We start from the raw sequence: 20,837 nt of genomic DNA, 5'->3' as shown, positions 1-20,837 counted from the left end.
TTGTTATCCTGACTTCACATGAATTTGTTTTCTAGTAGTATTTTGCAAAATGTAGGTCTGCATGACAGAGTTAGCTCTGAGATCTTTAATTTCGTCTTTGGAAATGGCTTTAGATCAAAGTGGAAAACTATTCATCGCCACATTGATACGCATTTAAACCAACACCCATGAGCATTTGAAATGGACCTATTCCCATCTCCCCTCCGAGCGACCCCATGCAGGGGTTAACTTACCATGATAATCATCTAAGCCGGTTTTGTTCGGTAAATATCGTGAGAATTTACAATATGGTAATCGGTTTCGTTCGGCAAATATCATGAGAATTTAAAAAACTGAAAAGAGGCAACAAAATCTATGGTGCAAATATCATGAGAGTTTAAAAAAATTAAAAAGAAGAAGCAACAAAATCTATGGTGGTATATCGCGATAATTATGACATATCGTTGTATTATCGATATCGTTGTCCTAATTGCCGTGATTATCGTTACGTTTTATATCGCACGATTATCACTTAATATTGCACAAATTGATCACCAAAACCACAACTATTTTTTTCTAAAAAACAGAATAAATTCGTATAATTTGTTCTATGATTAGGACATCCATGATGCACTATAAAATATAAAAATAGTCATTATATAATAAATGTTTTATATAGATTGTATTTATACATTGTAGGTGGTCTCTATAGTATTAATTGATAAAATAGTTTGTAGCTATATGAGTTGTCCATAGGAACAAATATGCTCATATTTTTTCTATATCTAAAACTCACTTTAATTTGCTACAGCTAGACTCTATTTAGTTTTTAAGTCTATTTATTACTCATCTATTTATTATATTTTGCTGATGTGGCAGTATAGTTATTAAAGAGAGAAAGAAAAAAACCAAGAAATCATTTCTTATCAAGAAACGAAGTCTATGTTCCATTCGAGACATAAGAAACCACTACACCTACGTTGAGAAGGACAGCGTGGTTTCTATGCCATGACTAAACTTGCATTGGAGAGGATGATTTTTTGTTTTAAAGTCATTGAGATACAGAACTATGAACAAAGTCTGCAATGAGACTGCTCTAACCCATGTGGTAGATATCATCAATATATAGAGTACATGGTATTTATACATTTGTCCATGTCCTTTTTGTTGCAATTGTTATAGTCCATAATTACTTTTCCGGTTAAAATGGAACCTGCCCCAAGTACGCGCGCGGACGATGAACACGGCGGCAACGACGGAGTTGTCCGCTACCACTACCACGTCGCCGGCCGGTGTCCGGCGCGCCATGGCTAGCTGGTGTCCCCTCCCCGGAAGGAGATCGAGGCGCCGTGGCGCAGCCATCCGTGCGGCCGACCGGCCGGCTGCTCGCGCGCCGATCGACGTGCGTGCGTGAACCGAAGAAGCAGATCTCAATCCCAGATCTTGTGGGGAGAGAGAGAGAGGGGGGGGGGGGGGGGGGGGGCGGCGGGGGCAAGGGCAATGCGTTTCGCTAGGAGGAGCTGATGCATGACGGAAGTAGCAGTGCTCGAGTGGATGATTTGGGTGGTCATTCGGACGCATCAAATCAATCACACGCATCATTAATGCCCACCATCATCATCACAATCGATCATGCACCGTCAAGCGACAGTACATCGTCGCAAAGACAAAGCAGAGCGACACGAGGAGAAACTGGGTTGATTTTATCTCATCTGTGACCGATAATTATAAGATTATTCCAAAACCATCTAAAACAAAACATTTTTGTCATTTATTTATCATTTTTAATGGATTATTTTTATTTTTATTTAAAATTTTATGTTCTCTATTTACCCAATCGTAATATTTTCTTCTCATATAGTTTATGATACACGAGAGAGTAGTATTTTCTTCTTATATAGTTTATGATACACAAGAGAGGAATTAGGTTTTAAGTTGACGATACTGGTTGTACGCAGTTATCCATTAAAGTAGACTGAACTCCGCGGAAGGTAATCGCGGAAGGTAATCTATTTCATCTTCACTCGTTTAAACAACTAATATCGATCGCTTAACATTTAAATGATATATATGTTAGCACATGAAATAATGAAATAGAATTTTACATAAATAGAAGCTGTTTCATTGATATAATCAAATACACTTCGAATGACATAATATTATTGGAAACCATAAAATAAAACATTTACTCAAAACGTCCTTAAAAATAGATATATCTTGATATATATTTCTATAAAAACATAACGCGTGCGCGTAAAAGGGAGAACAATAGGGAAGGAGGACACGTGGGTGCTGCTGCGACTGACGCGTGGGTCCCACAGAAGCGGGCCCCGAGTGTCAGTGGCACGAGTGGGAGAGAGAATGGGAGCCCCCGAGACGCGCTGTCTCCTACCCACCCACGACGGCCACGGCGTTCCATATATACACGTAGATGCCTCCCCATGAACCTGCCGCGCCGCCTTCGTCTCCGCTTCGGTTACAGGGTTCCCTCGATCACCATGTCTACGCGTGGTCGTGGTGGTGGTGGAGGGGGAGGCCGTCGCGCAGGGCGTGGTGGCGGCCGGGATGGAGGTGGAGGGGGAGGGGGAGGACGAGGAGGCGGCGGCGCTGGAGGAGCCGGGCGTGGGGGCGGCGGCGGCCAGGGGAGGGGAGATCTCGACGTCGTCGGCGAGCGGCAGGCCCAGCGCGGCCGCGGAGGAGGAGGGGGTCGAGGGCAGGGAGAGCGCGGCGGCCGTGGCGTCGCTGGGTCGACTGCCGGGCAGCAATTCCACGCCCCGGCCCCGGCCCCGGCCCCGCAACAGCCGTCTGGCGGACGAGGCGGCGGTGTCGAAGCGCCGGCGCCCGCGGCCGCACCGGACGTGGCGGTGGGTGCTCTGTGCAGCGAGGTGAAGGGCAAAATGGTGGTGTCGGGCTCGGGCGGGCCGCCGCAAGCCGGCCAGGGCCGTTCTTCGTCCTCCCGTTCCCCGGCCGCCGCGGCGAGGGTGACGGCGGAGGGCGGAGGGGAGAAGGTCCAGCCGACAGGGTCTCAGGTCGTGGCGGCGCCCGCGCCCGCGCCCGCGACGCTGCCGCCGTCGTCGACCAAGGCGGTGACGTTCCCGGCGCGACCTGACATCGGGACGATCGGGCGGAGGTGCCGCGTCCGCGCCAACCACTTCCTCGTTCAAGTCGCAGACAAAGACATCTACCACTACGACGTAATCAACACCACCTCTCTCTTGCTCCTGACCTTCACTATGCACGAAATAACTTTCTCGTCTCGCATCTCTTTCATCTATTTTAAGTTCTTTAACTTTGCTCGACGTTGGATTTGATCCAAGCCTCCCAAGATTTGAAGGCAGGCAGCTAGGGTTTACAAACTTGGAGGGTGGTGAATGGAGAGAGGTCTACTGCACGTAATGCGTCGGTTTACAAACTTGGGAATATTTTTTAAAAAAGATCCAACTACACAATTTTTAAATTATTCCTCCATTTGAGTATTGTGTCTAATAAGCCATCCTAAAAAAACATCATTTATTGGTTTATGTGCTCAGCATTCGACATCAGTCTTACTTAAAAAATTATTACAAAAAACTCAAAAAAATTTGTAATGCGTGAAGAGCTATTCATATTTTATCATCTAATAAAAATAAAATATATTAATCTTAAAAAATTAAATAAGATGAAAAGTCAAATATTGTATCCAAAAACTAAAAAATAAACTTATTTTTGAATCGGAGTAAGTAGCATAATAAGTGGATCTTCATATCACATAGTAAGGTCATTCTTCCCAGGATGTTTGATTTTTATCTTTCTAAGGGTGTCATATAAACATGATGGCCAAAGATCGGTCATTCAAATCTTCATGTCACGTATTTGAAAAAGTTTGTAAGTGAAACAGATGTTGCAAGACAAATAAATATGACCACACATCGATAAATATTGTAGCACTATGAATAAATTCATAATGGTCAAAGTATTGATCATTGCTGTTCTCACTTCACCTTCCCTTTTCGTTTCACCACTTGTAATATGGTTGGTTTTAATTAGTAATTTGCTTCATTATTTTAACCAGCATAACCATCTTCTGATTATGCACAATCTTTTTGTTGTTACAGGTGGCGATCACTCCAGAGTCGACTTCTCGAGTGAGAAATAGATCAATAATCAACAAACTTCTTGAGTTGCACAAACAGTTCTTGGATGGTAGGTCTCCTGTCTATGATGGCGGAAAGAGCATATATACTGCAGGTCCACTACCTTTCAAAGCCAAAGAATTTGTTGTGAAACATACTAATCCTGTGAGGGGCAACCAAAGGTACTATTAAACACTTTCTGCATGTCCCTTATTATATGCCTATTTTGATGTTAATTTGTTGATTTAATGGTTTTACAAAATATATTTTGTGTTTTTAGAGAGGAGGAATATAAGGTCATCATAAAGCAATCCTCCAAATTAGATCTGTACAGTCTTCAGCAGTTTTTGGCTGGTAGGCAGAGGGAGTTGCCACAGGACGTTATTCAAGCTCTGGACATTGCTCTTAGGGAACACTCTGCCACAAAGTAATTTGTTAACTTTCTTGAAACCAAAAGGTGTTAATACTTTATTTTTCATGCTATGATATATGTAGAGTCAGTTCGACAGCTCAACTTTTGTGCCTTATGGTTCAATATGCCCATGTAACCTGTTAATCCGGATCAGTTTTGTTCGACATGAATTTTTTTAACTAGCTAAATTCAACTTGTGACAGGTATGTATCTTTCTCAAGATCATTTTTCTCAAAATCATTTGGGCATGGCGGCGACATTGGCAGCGGTGCAGAGTGCTGGAGGGGGTATTACCAAAGTCTGCGACCCACGCAGATGGGATTGTCATTAAATATTGGTATGAATTTATGTCAAGTACTTCCACTTACGTCAATTGTAATATAAAAATGTTTGCACAAATCGTGATAGTCTGTTATTTCCACTTATGCTCTCTGTTGGATATTGATGTGAATTTTCTTAGATATTTCTGCAACGGCATTTTACAAGGCCCAGCCAGTGATGGACTTTGCTGTCCAATATTTGAACATCCGAGATGTTTCAAGGCACTTGTCTGATCAAGATCGTCTTAAAGTATGAACTTTTTTTTCCATTTTTTTATCTCCTGTTTATTCATGTGTTCTTTGTTTTCTGAGTTAGTTGCCGCTGTCTTTGTTTTTGTCTTCTTCATCATAGCTGAAGAAGGCCATAAGAGGAGTCCGGGTTGTGGCAACTCATCGGAAAGACAAATCCATACGTTACAAGATCACTGGAATATCCTCAGCTCCTTTGAATGAATTAGCGTACCTTTTCTCTTCTATGATCCATTTCTGATTTTCTGTTATATGCATGTTGCATACACTTAATTTCACATCATACGATTAAACTTTTCCACTAATTTGACAGGTTTGATCGAGATGGAACCAGGATATCGGTCATACAGTACTTTAAGGAACAGTATAATTACTCCTTAAAACATTTTAATTGGCCGTGCCTTCAAACTGGCAGTGATAGCAGACCGACATATTTGCCTATGGAGGTTTACTTTTCCTTTCTTTGTCTTTCATCTTTGGAGCTGCTATGTCCATCATTATCAATCTTTTATACTTTTCAGAGTTTGCTCTGATATTTTGATATAAATCTATTGACATGTTCATGTGTATTTTGCAGGTTTGCAGTATACTTGAAGGACAACGCTATTCTAAGAAGCTAAACGAGCGTCAAGTTGCAAACGTACTAAAGATGACATGTGAGCGACCTGCACAAAAGGAGAGCAGTATCATAGAGGTGAGTTCTGTGTAGGTGTAGTCTTATCATTTGAGTCATGTCTTTGTAGTTGTAGTTCTGTTTTTTGTATTCCATATTGATTTACATTTTACTTATATTTTTAGATTGTCAAGACGAACTCTTATGGCAATGATAACTGGGCAAAAGAATTTGGCCTCAAAGTGATGGACCAACTTGCCTTGGTTGATGCTCGTGTACTGCCTACCCCAAGAGTATAGCACTTTCCTTTATATTTTATTAAAAATATGGAGTTCATTTCAGTTTCACATGTATAATCAGTTCGCCCCTTACATCTACCTCTTATAATTAGCTTAAATATCATGACTCTGGAAGAGAGAAACTGTGTAATCCTTCCGTAGGACAATGGAACATGATTAACAAGGTATGTTCTGTATTATATTAAGCAGTGCCGTCTGTATTTCTCAGTGCCCTGTTGAATTGTCTGCTGTTTTCTGTTGCATGCAATTGTGTGATGCTTATATTGATAAACTTGGCCACTCACTTTTTTGGTATCTATAACAATGTTTTTTTTTTGAGAAAACAATGTTTTCTTTACTTTTTTTTTATAATGATGCAATCATATGAAAACAATATACACTGACATGAGAAGCAATTTTTTTCCAGGTTTCTGTTCAGATTTGATATCTTTTCTTCATGGCAAACCATATCAATTTTTTCCATGACTTTTTCCAGAGAATGGTAAATGGAGGAACTATCAACCATTGGGCTTGCCTAACTTTTGCTTCCCGCCTGCATCCAAATGACATCAGGATGTTTTGCGATCACCTTGTTGGCATGTGCAATAATATTGGCATGGTAAATTGCTTTTTTGAATGTAAATTACTGTATAAACTTATTTCTGTAGAATATGTTTATGTTAGCAGATATTCACTGATTCACTCTATCTACTGTTGTAGCAAATGAATATGAGGCCATGCGTCGATATCATGAAAGGACAGCAACACAACATAGAGGCTGCAATCAGAAATATCCATAGGAAATCTGCAGAGGAGCTTGACAAGCAAGGCCTGACAGGGCAGCAACTTCAGTTACTAATCATAGTACTGCCTGATTTTAATAGTCAGTATGGTGAGCTATTGATGCATTCTTTTGCAGACGATTTTTGATCAATTTTTCCTGGTATTTTAATCAATTTTCAATTTAAGTTTTAATGTCTGATACTCATTACATGTGTAGGGAGGATAAAACGACTTTGTGAAACAGAGCTTGGTGTTATAACTCAATGCTGTTCACCTAAGAATGTGCAGAAAGGTGGGATGCAGTATCTGGAAAATCTGGCCCTAAAAATGAATGTGAAGGTAGGATGAAATCTAATAGTATGGTGTGACTAACCACTGTACAAGTGGATAGAGAGTAACATTAACATGCTTGGCATCTTGTAATTAGGTTGGGGGTCGGAATACAGTACTCGAAGATGCTTTGCACAGGAAAATACCACTTTTGACAGATTTGCCTACGATAGTTTTTGGAGCGGATGTTACACATCCATCTCCTGGGGATGATGCTTCTCCATCTATTGCAGCGGTCTGTCCGATTCTCTAACTCACCACACTGCTTTACATTTTGCTGAACGTGTATTCTTTGAATTTTCTGATTTTCTGTTCAAGTATGTGTTAGTGCTGCTTTTGTGTTCAAGTCTGGCTTGTTTTTAGACATTTGGGTAAAAACATTTACCCTCTGCACTTCTACTTTTGTGTTATTTGTTACTAGAAGAAATCGGTCTTTTTACCACATTCCATGTGGTTGATTTTAAATCTCCTAACCTCTATGATTGACAGGTTGTTGCATCCATGGATTGGCCAGAAGTTACAAAGTACAAATGCTTGGTATCTGCACAGGAACATAGGCAAGAAATCATAGCTAATCTTTACACAGAAGTGAAAGATCCAGTGAAGGGAATTGTTGGAGGTGGAATGGTTAGGTAATTGATATTACATGAGTTAGTGTCTAAATTGATATTTTTGTGCTATAACATGCATATATTACAGGGAATTGCTGAGGTCTTTCTATGCAGCAACTGGACAGAAGCCTAGCAGGATTATATTTTATCGGTCCGTGAAGCAGTCATTTCAAGAAACAAAATATCCTCAGCTTAATCCTGATTCCTTTAATTTGCCGGGATGGCTGATTCCTTTAATTTGCAGGGATGGTGTCAGTGAGGGACAGTTTAGCCAAGTGTTGCTTTATGAGATGGATGCAATTCGCAAGGTCATTGCCTATTTATCCCTACGTGTTTGTTTTTCCATCTCATGCAGTGACAGAATTAATGCTGTTTTTTCTTTGTACTCGTAGGCATGTGCTAGTTTACAGGTCGGCTACCTCCCTCCAGTTACATTTGTTGTTGTCCAAAAAAGGCATCACACCCGCCTTTTTCCAGAAAATCATCGAGATTTGGTGGATAGAAGTGGAAATATCCTTCCTGGTAAAGCAGTAATTATTAATATAAACAATGTGTTAGTATCAAAGAAAAAAAGTATTGAAGCGTTAAGTGTTTTTTCCAGGTACCGTTGTTGACACAAAGATATGCCATCCGAGTGAATTTGACTTTTACCTCTGTAGCCATCCTGGTATTAAGGTAATGATTGATAGAAGAATTCACGACTTCAGTATTCTAATCCTTGCAATGTATTTGAATATTTTTTACCATCCCCTGCACATAGTAATAGATCGATACGACAATCTGTTCTACTCATTATTCATAGTTTTTTTTTCTTTTTCATTTGAGAACAAGCCGTCCAACACACTACCACGTCCTTTTCGACGAAAATGGGTTCAAAGCTGATACATTGCAAACATTAACCTACATTCTTTGCTACACGTAAGCTGCTCTACTACTCTACTTCAACGAATCATACTACGTATAGCATCCTACTGAACCAAGCTGGCATGATCTAACATTTTCCTTGGATGATCCCTCACCTGCAGCTATGCTCGATGCACCCGAGCAGTCTCTATAGGTACGCATTAGTTAGTGTGGTCAGGACTTGAATCTATGTACAATGGGCTTACAAGAGCTGATTTTGTTATCAGTAAATCTCTTCCTGAAGACTGGTAGGTTTTGCTGATTTTTGGATCTCCTTACTGAACAGTTCCTCCAGCATACTATGCACACCTGGGAGCTTATCGGGCGCGCTACTACATGGAAGATGACTATTCCGATCAGGACTCGTCCTCCTCTGCAGCGACACGGGCGCGTGAACGGCCGATAAAGTCGCTTCCGGAAGTCAAGGAAAATGTTAAGCAGTTCATGTTTTACTGCTGAAGGGTTCCTTCTTGCTAAGTACCCCCACTATAGAAGCTTATCTTGTTTTGCTGGAAGGTTTGGCTTTTGCAAGAACTGGATGTAACTTGGCGTGTTTAATGTTTTATATATCTCTGGTGTTGAGTATATGTTGAAACTCTTGCCGGTAGCCCTGTCCAAAACAGTCTGGGAAGTTTTAAGCTTTGCATATGTATTTTGGAATGCTCATCTCTACGAGACTACATGACTTGCCTAGTACTTTACTATATATGTCTAATTACTGCTGTTAGAAAGTCTGAAGAAGGAACTGATATTTATGTTGCAGCATTTTTATATTTCAGTCCTTTTAGGAAACTTATTTTATAAATATATTTATAAAAATAGTTTTTTTTCTTGCAGCAGTTTTTATATTTAGTCCTTTTAGGAAACTTATTTTATAAATGTACTTCTAAAAATAAATCTTTTTCTTGGAGCCGAGATTCAATGTTTTGCTGCCACCATCGATGGCGTTGAGACTCTATGCCAAAGAGAAGCTGCCAGACTGCCACGATCGTTGGTGTTGAGACCCTTCGATTGGTGTCCACAGTCTCTTAAAAAATAACATATGCCTAAGAGAGATATTTATAAATATGTTCTTGGAGTCGGCCATGTTGGTATGAGGGTTTATTTGTAAATATTTTTTATCTATAGATTTTTTTTGTAAATAGGTCCTTGGAGCTGTTCCAGCCTTCTCTATGTCCTGGGGGTTGAGTTTGTCATGGCGCCAAGACATTTCTCCAAGTCCTAGGGGTTGAGTTTGTCGTGACGCCAGGACATTGGACCTTCATGCTAATTAAAAATGTTCATTTTTTTGTTGAATTTTTCTAGGATCTATTTATGATGAAAGATTTTTGAAAGGACTACCAGGTAAAAACTATAGGTCTATGTTGCTGAATATCAACGAATTCACGCGATATATATATATATATATATATATATATATATATATATATATATATATATATATATATATATATATATCCATGTGGCTGGGTATAAATTTTCAGAAATGTACTTCCATGTTGATGAGGTTGAACTAATTTATAACGGGCATCCTTTAAAAAAACCTAATTCAAAACTTAGTAATACTTTATAAAATGTTTAGCGCGTTGAAGTGATTTTCAGCATGTATTTATTTATATCCCTATAACAAGCCAGTTCGGTTTGTAATTTTTGATTTACAAGTTCAGCTTCTTATTAAGATTGCATGTGCCAGCTAATCCGAGTTAAGCTTGGTGTGAGCCAATTCAAGCTACGAGCTTTAGGGCCTATTCGTTTGGAAGGAAAACCAAATGATCCAATTCCTAAGGATTGAATTCCTTTAAAAGTTATTCGGTTTGTAGGAATGAATCACAGAAAAATCAAATAAAAATTTTCCTTCCTACAAGACATAGAGAGAAAACATAGGAAAATTTTTATCCACTCAAACCTTTTGAAAAAATTCCTATGGATTGATGTTGTCATACATTCATATTCCTCCACTTTTCCTATTTCTTTAGGTTAAAATTCCTCCAAACCAAATAAGCCCTTAGGATTTTTGTCTAGCGCTGTAGTTCTTTTCACCAATTTTCTTGTAAACGGTGCGCAATTTGTGCTTGGATTGTATCAGGGAAGTCTGAAACTGCAGCCTGCATCTGTTGCAGCAGAAAGTTTCCAACTGGTTACGGCTGAAAATTTATTTCTGGTTTCAGCTAGGGTGGTCACTCGCTTTATTCGGATTAATCAAAAAGCGTTTGTAAAATGACAATCAAAATACTTATTAGAAAAATTAAAACTGAAGAGAAAAAACTAAGTTAGATAGGTTTGGTTTTTACCATGGTTATAGTGGGCTATGACATTTATAAGTAATTTAGCGATTTTATAAAAATACTAAGAAAAATTGAAAAAAAGACAACACAACTTGGTCAAAAATTGACATATATAAACCATCAAAAATTCATAGTTCATACAAATACATGAGTACAAGTTCAGTCACAAGGTGAATAGATTTGTTGTCATAATATATTTGCTGCACATTAATATTTCCTATTCATACAAAGTAATTAAGTGAATAAAATAGATGGGAAGTGTGTTGTTGAACTCTTAAGGAGCTAAGGCCCTGTGTGGCACAACTCTAGCTCCTAACTCCAACTTACCTAGAGCTAGAGCTATGCCAAACGGTCTAGATTCACCAAAAGTTAGAGCGGAGCGGGGTGAATCGCTCCAGCGTTTTGTACTAACGAGGTGGAGCGGCCAAAACGTGGCTCCACAGCTCCACTCTGAAAATAATTATAGCGTCACCCATCCTGTTTCATCGAAATTATAGCAAAATGCCATCGCACTACCCCTGTCCAACCAAACCGGTACCCCCATCCAGTCGTATCGTGGAGAGGGGGAGACAAAGCGAGGGTGGCGATTGGGACGGCGCCCCGCGGCGACTGCGACGGCACCGACGGCAGCCACCGGTAGAGCTGCCCCCTTCCTCCGTCCTCCTCCCGGCGCACGGCGGTAGGTCGGCCTCCCTCCCTTCTCCTCTCAGCGCACGGCAGAGCTACTCCGTCCCTCCGTCCTCCTCTCGGCGCACGGCGGTAGGTCAGCCTCCCTCCCTTCTCCTCTCGGCGCATGGCAGAGATGCTCCCTCCCTCCCTCCTCCTCTCGGCGAGCTGCTCCCTCCCTTCTCCTCTCGGCGCACAGCAGAGCTACTCCGTCCCTCCGTCCTCCTCTCAGCGCACGGCGGTAGGTCAGCCTCCCTCCCTTCTCCTCTCGGCGCATGGCAGAGATGCTCCCTCCCTCCCTCCTCTCGGCGAGCTGCTCCCTCCCTTCTCCTCTCAGCCTCCCTCGCTTCTCCTCTCGGCTTCCTCTTGCGACAGCACAAGTGACAGTCCCTTTCGGTGTGCAGGCGACGATGACGGCGGATTTCGGTGTGGACGCAGCAAGGTGACGGCAGTGATAGTCCCTTTCAGTGTGCATGCTTCTAGTTATTATTACTAGACATTTATATTATAAATATATGTCATGTAAAAACTTGAGTATTAATTTGTTCAAGTACCAATTTTTTGTATTATTTTAAAATTACTAAACATGTTGAAATTATTTTAGAATAAGTCATTGTACTGAAATTTTGATGGAAAAGTATATATTTAATCCTACATAAAGTTAACAGTGAAAAAATATAAGGGTAGCATTGTCTATTTACCTCCTATCCTCTCTTTTAGGATTTGTGGAGTTGAGCAAGTTAGCCAAACACTTTCAGACCACCTCTAGCTCCCATTGGAGTTGGAGTTTAGAGTTAGGAGTTGAAGCTCTACCAAACAGGCCCTAAGGAGATGGGTGTTGCTCTATGTCATCTCGTACTCAATGGGCAATGGAAGGAAATGAGATCGTAGAGCAAAACTGTCACTGCCGCCGCCACATAGAGTATGCACGAGAGAGGGAGAGAGGGGGGGGGGGAGAGGATGGGTGTTAGGCCAATTGTAATAGATGGGCTAAAGTTTTTTTTTTCAGCCCACGGCTAATCTTTAACAGGATGCTATTTTCTAGCCCATTTATGGGCCATAGCCTGCTGAAATTAGCTAATAGCGTCCGATAAATCTTAGCTGTTAAATCACAATATCCTAGCTTTTGGTCATCTAATCCGCTGCTATTTAGAACATGGTTTTTACCGAATCTTTGGATGAGGTCAAACACAGATCATAAGCAGCAATGAACCATTTGATACAACGACGTGGTTCTCTTGTGAGCTATTTGGTCTTGGCCTGTGCGAACGAAGTAAAATAATAAAGGAAATTTATAGGTCTAAGGGTTTAACCCATGGGTCCGACGCTTTTAAGACAATATTTTGCTTCCTTTTCTTGGATAATCGGATTTTCAAAAGCAACAACCAAACCATACAACGAATACCAACCAAAGTAAAAAAGAAATAAAAATCAATCGTAAAGCCAAAAACCGCACAAATGAACACTTCGATTTGGTCCGGTTTACAGATCGGTTGTTGTTCGGTTTTGGTTAAAAAAAAATGCCCACCCCTAATTGCAGCTGAACACCAAAATCCCAACTCCATAATTGACTGGAATAATTGCACCTATTCCTACATTAAACAAGGAAGTGCTGATCTGTTGCATCCGTAGCACCCTGGTCATGCTTAATTAACGATCACTAACCATCGTCGTTGTCTACACGGCAGCAGTATCATTCATCGATTCTAGATTCAGGAATTGATGAATTACACGCATGCGTGGCTTGGCATCAGATCGATTAGTCAAATCCAGAAACTCTCGCCAAGTTATCAATCAAGGCAACCACTCCTTTTTCTTTGCTTCTCCGTCGCTGTTGTTGTTCCAGCGTCGCCATGGACCGCCGCCATTGGCTGATTGGCTTGCCGTTTCAACGTTCAAATAAAAAACTACTGCACGTCACATATTAAGTTTATTTTTTTAGTTTCTAGATATAATGTTTTAACTCTTTATTTTATTTAAATTTTTTTGTGATTAATATTTTTATTGTTATAAAATATAAATATTATTTTATGCATGAATATTTTTTTTAAGTTTTTATATAATTTTTTAAAATAAGACGAATGGTTAAACATTGAACACAGAGATAAAAAAAGTTATTGTGAGACAGAGATAGTAATTTATAAATTATATATATATATATGTTGTTATAGATCTAAAAATAAAATCTATAACATAAACTACCAAAAAGAAAACCTCACTCCAAATTTTAAATTATGTCTTATAAGCAGATGAGGCTCGGAGACGCCGACGCAGGGTTCAAACTTTCGATTCTTTGCCATTATAGAGGGGGAAGCGAAATTTCGGTCCGAAATAAATTAAAACCTAAGTATTTTTCTGCTAAATTTAAAAAATCTAAAATTTTTGAACGAGATAGTATTCTGGGTGACCGAAATACCACAAGTTTCAGAAAGAATGAGATCGATGGGAGGGAGAGAAACGGTGGCGCGCTTATCCTGGCGCCGATGCCTCTGTCCATGCGTACTCCCCCGTCCCAAAATAAATTAATTTTTTACTTTTTACCTATAATTTTTAACTTTTTTCTTATTTAATTTTTTTGCGAATGATATTTTTGTTTTTATTAGATGATAAATCATAAATAATACTTTATGTGTGACTAATTTTTTTTTAATTTTTTAAAAAAATTTTAATAAGACGGATGGTCAAACGTTGAACACGAAATCCAAAGAATTGGTTTTTTTAGGACAGAGGGAGTATATCATACTGCCGCATTATTGCTGTTGACTCGAAAGAGTTTAACAAGTCTGGCTAGGGTTCTTGTTCTTGGTTTCGTTTAGTTTTTTGTCCATGGAACTTGGAAGAGATTCTGGGAGAGAACAACACCGGCGAGCCGGGCGATGACTTTGACTGATGGAGATGGAATATACTCATCCGTCGACATTTATCGGCGGCCACCGTTGACTATTACTATTTTAACTTTAATCATTAACATTAACAATAATTAAGTGATCGGTCAATGATCAGTGAAAGTTGTACTGCCATATATTTATACGTCATACAATATAAATATAACATATTTTTTGATATACATAACATTTTTTTCAAAAAAGACGAATAATCAAATTCTTAAATGTTTAAATGTATAGTAACTGGTGTCAATTATTTGTGATACGAGGGTGTATACGGAGATTATAATATAATACATGTGATCTTGGAAAGTTCAGGGTTGGTCCGCGGTCAGCGATGCTGACGGTGTACGTACGCGTGTGGATGTGGATTTCGAGTTCGAGTTCGCTCCGCGTCTCAAAATATGAAAAACGATATATTAAAATTTTTGTCACGTAGAAATGATAATAATATGTATTCACGGAAAATATGTCTGTTATTCTGCTCTTGTTGGTGTTTTGTTGGATGCTTTTAAAACAATTTCTAGCTAGCCAAGAATGATTTCTTATGATAAAAAGGATGCACATTCCCTGTTTTAAAATATATGCATTTCTTATTCTATTTTTATGAAGTATTTCTAGGTTTTTTTCGTAAATATTAAGTTGATCAAAAGATACTCTTTAAGTCACATTCATAATATTTTTTTATTTTAAATGGTTCAGATTCCATTTCCAAACTGCTGGTTAGTTAGGGAACCCTTGATGTGATAAGAATAATATAAATCAGCACATAATATTTATAGTAGGGTATAAAATTTAAAACCCAAACATATCTATATTTTGAAATGGCGGTACTGTATGTATATTGTTCTGAGAAAAAAAGGTATTTTTATTAGATCGTAATTGTATTGGCTTTAATGAGTATATTACGGATTTGTGGCCAATAGTATACGGTGGAGATCATGTGGACATCCACATGTACAGCTCTTACCTAAGGAAAGGTGAAGGATCAAGGATTCAAGGGAATTCCAAGTGGGCACAGGAACACCCAGATTTTTGAGAAATCAAGAGGAATCATGTATGCAATTAGGTATTTTTACTGGGTTACTTTAAGAACACAACATGAAGATAAGATTGCAAAAGAGGCACGCAAAACAAGCTTTTGCACGGATGGTTATTTGTTCCTAGCAAAATAAAAAATAATTTATAAATAAAATATTTAAATATGTGTTCTTAACTATCTAAAACCGAAGCTTGAATAAAATACGATGAAAAAACCTTCAAAATCAACTCTAAATTTAAAAATAAAAGTTAAAATATTATCTTATAAGTATAAGTATAAACGAAAAGGTGAAACCAACGCTGACGAAGCAATCTTGTCATTTGAGACTTGCAGAACTTGCTAACAATACCATAAGCAGGAGGTTTGCCATTGCCACAGGAAGATTTTGCTTATGCTTGGTTTTGTTTCCTCTTTCTGTAGTCATTCCAAGAGTGGGGTACTCGTTGAGAACAAGTTTAACTGGATACAAAATTCCTAGCCCGTCCTAACCACAAACTTGACACGTTGGCGACTCAAGCAATTGTAGCCCGTCCTTGTTCTCTTTCTCAAACACACAAACAATTTGTACGTCAATAAATTAGAAGAAGAGAGTTTAAAACGCGACGCACAGAAACCCAATGGCCCCCAGGCTGAGACTCAAAAAAGAAAACTAAGACAGTGAACTAGGAGTGTGACTGGCCCCGTTCGGGCAGGTGGTGCATAAGTTAACTTATGCTTTGCGCGAAAAACGTACTAATAGATTAGTATATGATTAATTAATTATTAATTATTAAAAAAATATAAAAATAAATTAATATGATTTTTTTAAACAACTTTTCTATTGAAAAATTTTATAAATATATACCGTTTAGTAGTTCGAGAAACGTGCGCACGGAAAATTAACAAGGGGGACTTAGTAACTAAGAGGGCTTTCGAACGTGGCCTAAGACACAAACGCAACCGGAGGAGAAAGCAAAGGAGCCCGTCCTTGTTCTCACGATGCTTCCCTTGGAGATTAATTGTGTGGACGTCCACGTTTACTTCCATGACTAATCTTGTTGTGCGTCGATACCCTTTCCTCGATGGGTGCTCACAACCACAGTAATTTTCATGGATACAGATCTGCGTGGACTTTCAATGTGCTGACATGTTCTCCCGGTGACTAAATGCCAAAGGGAAGTGACAAATATTTGATTGCGAATTAAGATTATAAAAGACTTTTTTTTTGTTGAAGCGTAGCATGCCACATTTTTTTGTGGTTAATAATTTATTGGCAAATTATGATAAATTTTATGTTGAAGCGTAGCATGCCACACGTGTTTCGCTAGGGCAGGGCAGCTACCTTGGCTTAGGCAGTTAGGCCTAGTTCTCAAATTCTTTTTTCAAAAACATCACATCAAATTTCTGGACACCTAAATAAAGCATTAAACATAGATGAACCAAAAAACTAATTGCACAGTTATGAAAGAAATCTTGAGACGAATCTTTTGAGCCTAATTAGTCCATAATTAGCCATAAGTGCTATAGTAACCAATATGTGCTAATGACGGATTAATTAGGCTCAAAAGATTCGTCTCGCGGTTTCTAGTCTAGCCGTGAAATTCGTTTTTTCATTCGTGTCCAAAAACCCCTTCCGACATCCGGTCAAACGTAGATGTGATGTTTTTGCCAAAAAAATTTAGCAACTAAACACCACCATACTTGCATGCAGCAAGAAGATATGGGAACGCTGCGTTGCAATATTTAATGATATCAACGACATATAGTAGTGATTGTTTGACTTTTTTAATATATTTATATTTGAAAAATAAATTATGAATAAAATTTTTGTATATATATTTTTATCGATTTAAATACCAATGTTAAAAAAATTTCGGTGAGAAAACCCTAAAACTAACTCCAAATTTAAGGTTAAAAAATTAAATTTTGGCTTATAAACATAGACAAAAGCGAAAAAATGATGATAATTGTGGAATTTGTGTGAACTCTAAAAAAATTCTTAGATCTACCACTACTAGTAGCGTTCTTACAAACTCAACCAAACCCTTTCACTATTGGATTTGCATCGAAGTCCAATCCTAATGCAGGAGGTGATTGTTTGGTTTTTTTAGAAAAAAATGGAATTCTACAAAATAAAAATAATTTATAAATAAAACTTTTTTATACATATTCTTAGTGATTTAAAAGCTAATGCTGAAAAATAAACTATGTTGGAAAAATTTTATATACATATTCTTAGTGATTTAAAACCCTTTCACTATGTAGGAATTTTATCATAATTTTCACACCCAAACAAATAGATACTACCATTAGGCTATCACCGCTAATTCATATCTGCTACTCATCTCCTATTATATCTCGAGTACCGTGTAGAAATCATGTCTAATACATGATACGTTTTCTTTTCTTTTCTATTCTTTGATTACTTACCAGGTCCCGATTTGTTACATGTGTCATCTCATTTAATTTTATAGCTATTATTTAAGTTATAGCATTGTGAATACTATTAAGATATATTATTGATCGAGTTGAACTGCTAAGATATGCAGGTAACTAGCTAGGTTAGCTATGTGTGATTGACAGCGGTAGCGTTCAGTTAAAATTTAATTTGGATTATGGCAACAACAAATGATAATTGGGAGTGTGCCCCTCATAACGTGAGGCTAAGGATAAATCCATGAGTCTTGCAAAATCCTATTAAGGCACGCTCACATGCGTTAACTAGGATCTAGGCTTTAGCAGATAAAGTCATACACACGTAACTCCGACATCATAAATAGATATATGTTTCAATCCGCAGTAACATATAAATACATAAAAATAAATAGGGACTATTGCATAACTGATCCTATTTTAAAAGCCAACCGCATATTTAACTTTTTTTTTTACTTTACAATTTTGACCCTAGTTTTCAAATTCGAAACAGTTGTCTAACCCTATCGTCGGGATACCGTGAGTAATAAATATTACCTCTGCTTTCGTGATATCATTAACTTCTGGTATACATTTGACCATTTGAATTATTTAAAATATTACATAATCATTAATTATTTTATTACGATTTATTTGTGTTTTAAGCGTAGTTTATAATTTTGCATATTAAAAAAATAAGGCGAACCGTTAAACATGTAAAAAAAGTTAATAACAAATGGAAAAACAGATGGAGTAACTGCGTACCCCAGCAGCCATGTCTGTATGAGTTAGCCACTCTCAGTGTGAATGCGTATTGTAATAGAAAGAAAGGGCTAAGGTAACTATCACATATAACCAAACCGACGACTTGCAGATCATGCAAAATGTCAGTCAGACAGTCAATGCAACAAATTTCCACTGATTTTCCTGTAAGTATGGTCATCAAAATTTTACATGGTGCAAATGGCATTCTAGAAGTTCAACTATTGTGGCACACAAAGTAAATTATTAGTTTTCTCATTGAGTCATTGACTAGCCAAAATTCTTTAATTTCAAGCCAGGAACTCACTGCTTTGGCAAGATGCCCTCTCGTCGTATCCAAACTGATGTACTGCAGTACCAGCAGAAAACTTTGAAATTAAACCAACATCCAGGTAGCTTGATTAATTTCAACATGTAAAATACCCACACATTGTTGTTAATTTCACCACAAATAAGCGGGTTAATTACTTTCTACATGTAAAATATCACAGGTACGTACTTGTTAGTTTCACCGACAGTGATATAAGCAGGTAAAGTACATGTTAACGACCTAAATAATCTATAGATTATCTGCGAGCCAACTCATTATATAGATTCCTGACCACAAACTCATTTACATTCCTGACCACAAAATGGAATAAAACCATGGAAAAAAAGCTATACGTACTAATTTCTCCCGTAGAACTCTTGTTGATATGACATTCTATGCTTAAATCTAAATTATCTATAAATTAAATTAAATGACTGAGAGCTTTGCTCCTATGAGTTATGTAAGAATTTTTTTAAAAAATATGCCAGCACCGTAAAAAATATATTTAGAAGCAACTGTCACTTAAGGCTTGGCATTGCTTTAATCGAGTTGGATAATCTAAAATCTGATTTGAGTCATAAGACCCGTTAGTTTCTACTTAAGATTATTGTAATCTAGATTAGATTATTAAGACATGTTACTGTAAACTGAATTATTATAAGCTGAAATAGGTTATACGTGCGTGCATGGTAATATGGTTAATTAATTTAAAATATATAAGGACAATGGGTCCTTAGTAACTCAACTACAGTGATCTGAGCTAATTATAATAAGCTAGCATAATAATCTAATTGTTTGTTTCTAATTATTTCTATAATCTAGATTAGGATAATTCTGCTAAAACAAACGGGACCATCATGCCTCCTTTAATTTAAAAGTCAAAAGTTTTCGTGGAAACGAGCCAAAAATTGAATGGAAAATTGTGAAAGGAACACATGGAAAGATCGGAATCTCGTATTGATTTTGACTACTTGCACGCCCAACTACCTAGCTAGGGACAGAGCTAACATAAGGGATTGGGTATACTTGGGGTTCAGAGGAAAGGGTATCTCTTTAGTATTGGCTCTAGATTATGAAATCCTCACCATTTTTTTTATACGGGTTATCTTTTGACTTTTGTAACGAAAAAGCCAAACAACATATTTATAAACAGAAAATAATTATAAATAAAACTTTTATATATATGTGTTCGTAATGATCTAAAAACCAATGTTGAAAAATAAAATTTGATGAAAAAAACTTAAAATCAACTTTAAATTTAAAGTTAAAAATTTAAATTTTAGCTTATAATCATATATGGCTACAGGTATATACCAAGATGAGTTGGAGTTTCTTACTAGAAGGATATGATTTTCAGCCACTACTATGGATGTGTTTGATTGGTGGGATATATCTGGATGGGAGATGATCGTTTAGATTTTTAATGCGTTTGGTTCGTGGACAAAACTGGATATGGTGGCTCAGAAAGAGAATATTCTGCGAAGATACTGGATATGTGTATCCGGCTAAATTTGCCAGATGAGCTCATATACCTTCATGAACCATGATCATTAGTGATTGTTTAGTGATAATTAGCTTGTTTTAACTAATTAACAAGGTTAAATTAGTGTTAATTAACGATGATATATATTATTGATAATTTATACTAATTACGATAAAATCTATTATGATTAACTTATATTATTATTTATTAGTAATTCAATATGTCCATCCCATTCAACCAAACATAAAACTGGATAACCATATCTCTAAAATATAGATGACCGATCACAAACCAAGCACACCTGTACATGTGGTCAAATCACAAGCTCACACTTCACATCTTCTCACTGTCCTCGCTACACTTCCCACTAACCTACAAATATCCATGGCGAGCACACGACCTCGCACGCAAGCGGCAACCTAG

General features: G+C 37.9%; 1 protein-coding gene across 3 annotated transcripts; it reads left to right on the top strand.

Annotated features, from left to right (window-relative positions):
• The first annotated feature begins 2,641 nt into the window (after positions 1 to 2,641).
• LOC102719661 (protein argonaute 12-like) lies at positions 2,642 to 9,346 on the top strand. Of its 3 annotated transcripts, none has more exons than XR_005811355.1 (22): positions 2,642 to 3,173; positions 4,074 to 4,273; positions 4,372 to 4,518; positions 4,707 to 4,840; positions 4,964 to 5,073; positions 5,176 to 5,282; positions 5,386 to 5,518; positions 5,650 to 5,766; positions 5,871 to 5,978; positions 6,077 to 6,148; positions 6,460 to 6,582; positions 6,684 to 6,855; positions 6,964 to 7,085; positions 7,174 to 7,311; positions 7,566 to 7,708; positions 7,776 to 7,838; positions 7,932 to 7,995; positions 8,080 to 8,209; positions 8,289 to 8,362; positions 8,519 to 8,605; positions 8,713 to 8,744; positions 8,877 to 8,934. XR_005811355.1 is itself a non-coding variant. In XM_015834531.2 (22 exons), exons 1-22 carry the CDS (start codon positions 2,877 to 2,879, stop codon positions 9,047 to 9,049), a joined length of 2,754 nt encoding a protein of 917 aa, XP_015690017.2. In that variant the 5' UTR covers positions 2,782 to 2,876; the 3' UTR covers positions 9,050 to 9,346. The 3 variants fall into 3 exon arrangements, 2 of the variants coding, with proteins under 2 accessions (XP_015690017.2, XP_040377907.1); XM_015834531.2 differs by having other exon boundaries at positions 2,782 to 3,173; positions 8,511 to 8,605; positions 8,877 to 9,346; XM_040521973.1 differs by having other exon boundaries at positions 2,782 to 3,173; positions 8,490 to 8,605; positions 8,877 to 9,346.
• The last annotated feature ends 11,491 nt before the right edge of the window (positions 9,347 to 20,837 follow it).

Source organism: Oryza brachyantha, chromosome 3, assembly GCF_000231095.2.
Source record: "Oryza brachyantha chromosome 3, ObraRS2, whole genome shotgun sequence".
Taxonomy (NCBI): Eukaryota; Viridiplantae; Streptophyta; class Magnoliopsida; order Poales; family Poaceae; genus Oryza; species Oryza brachyantha.
Note: the sequence above shows the minus strand (reverse complement) of the source record. Positions and strands in the feature narration are given on the sequence as shown.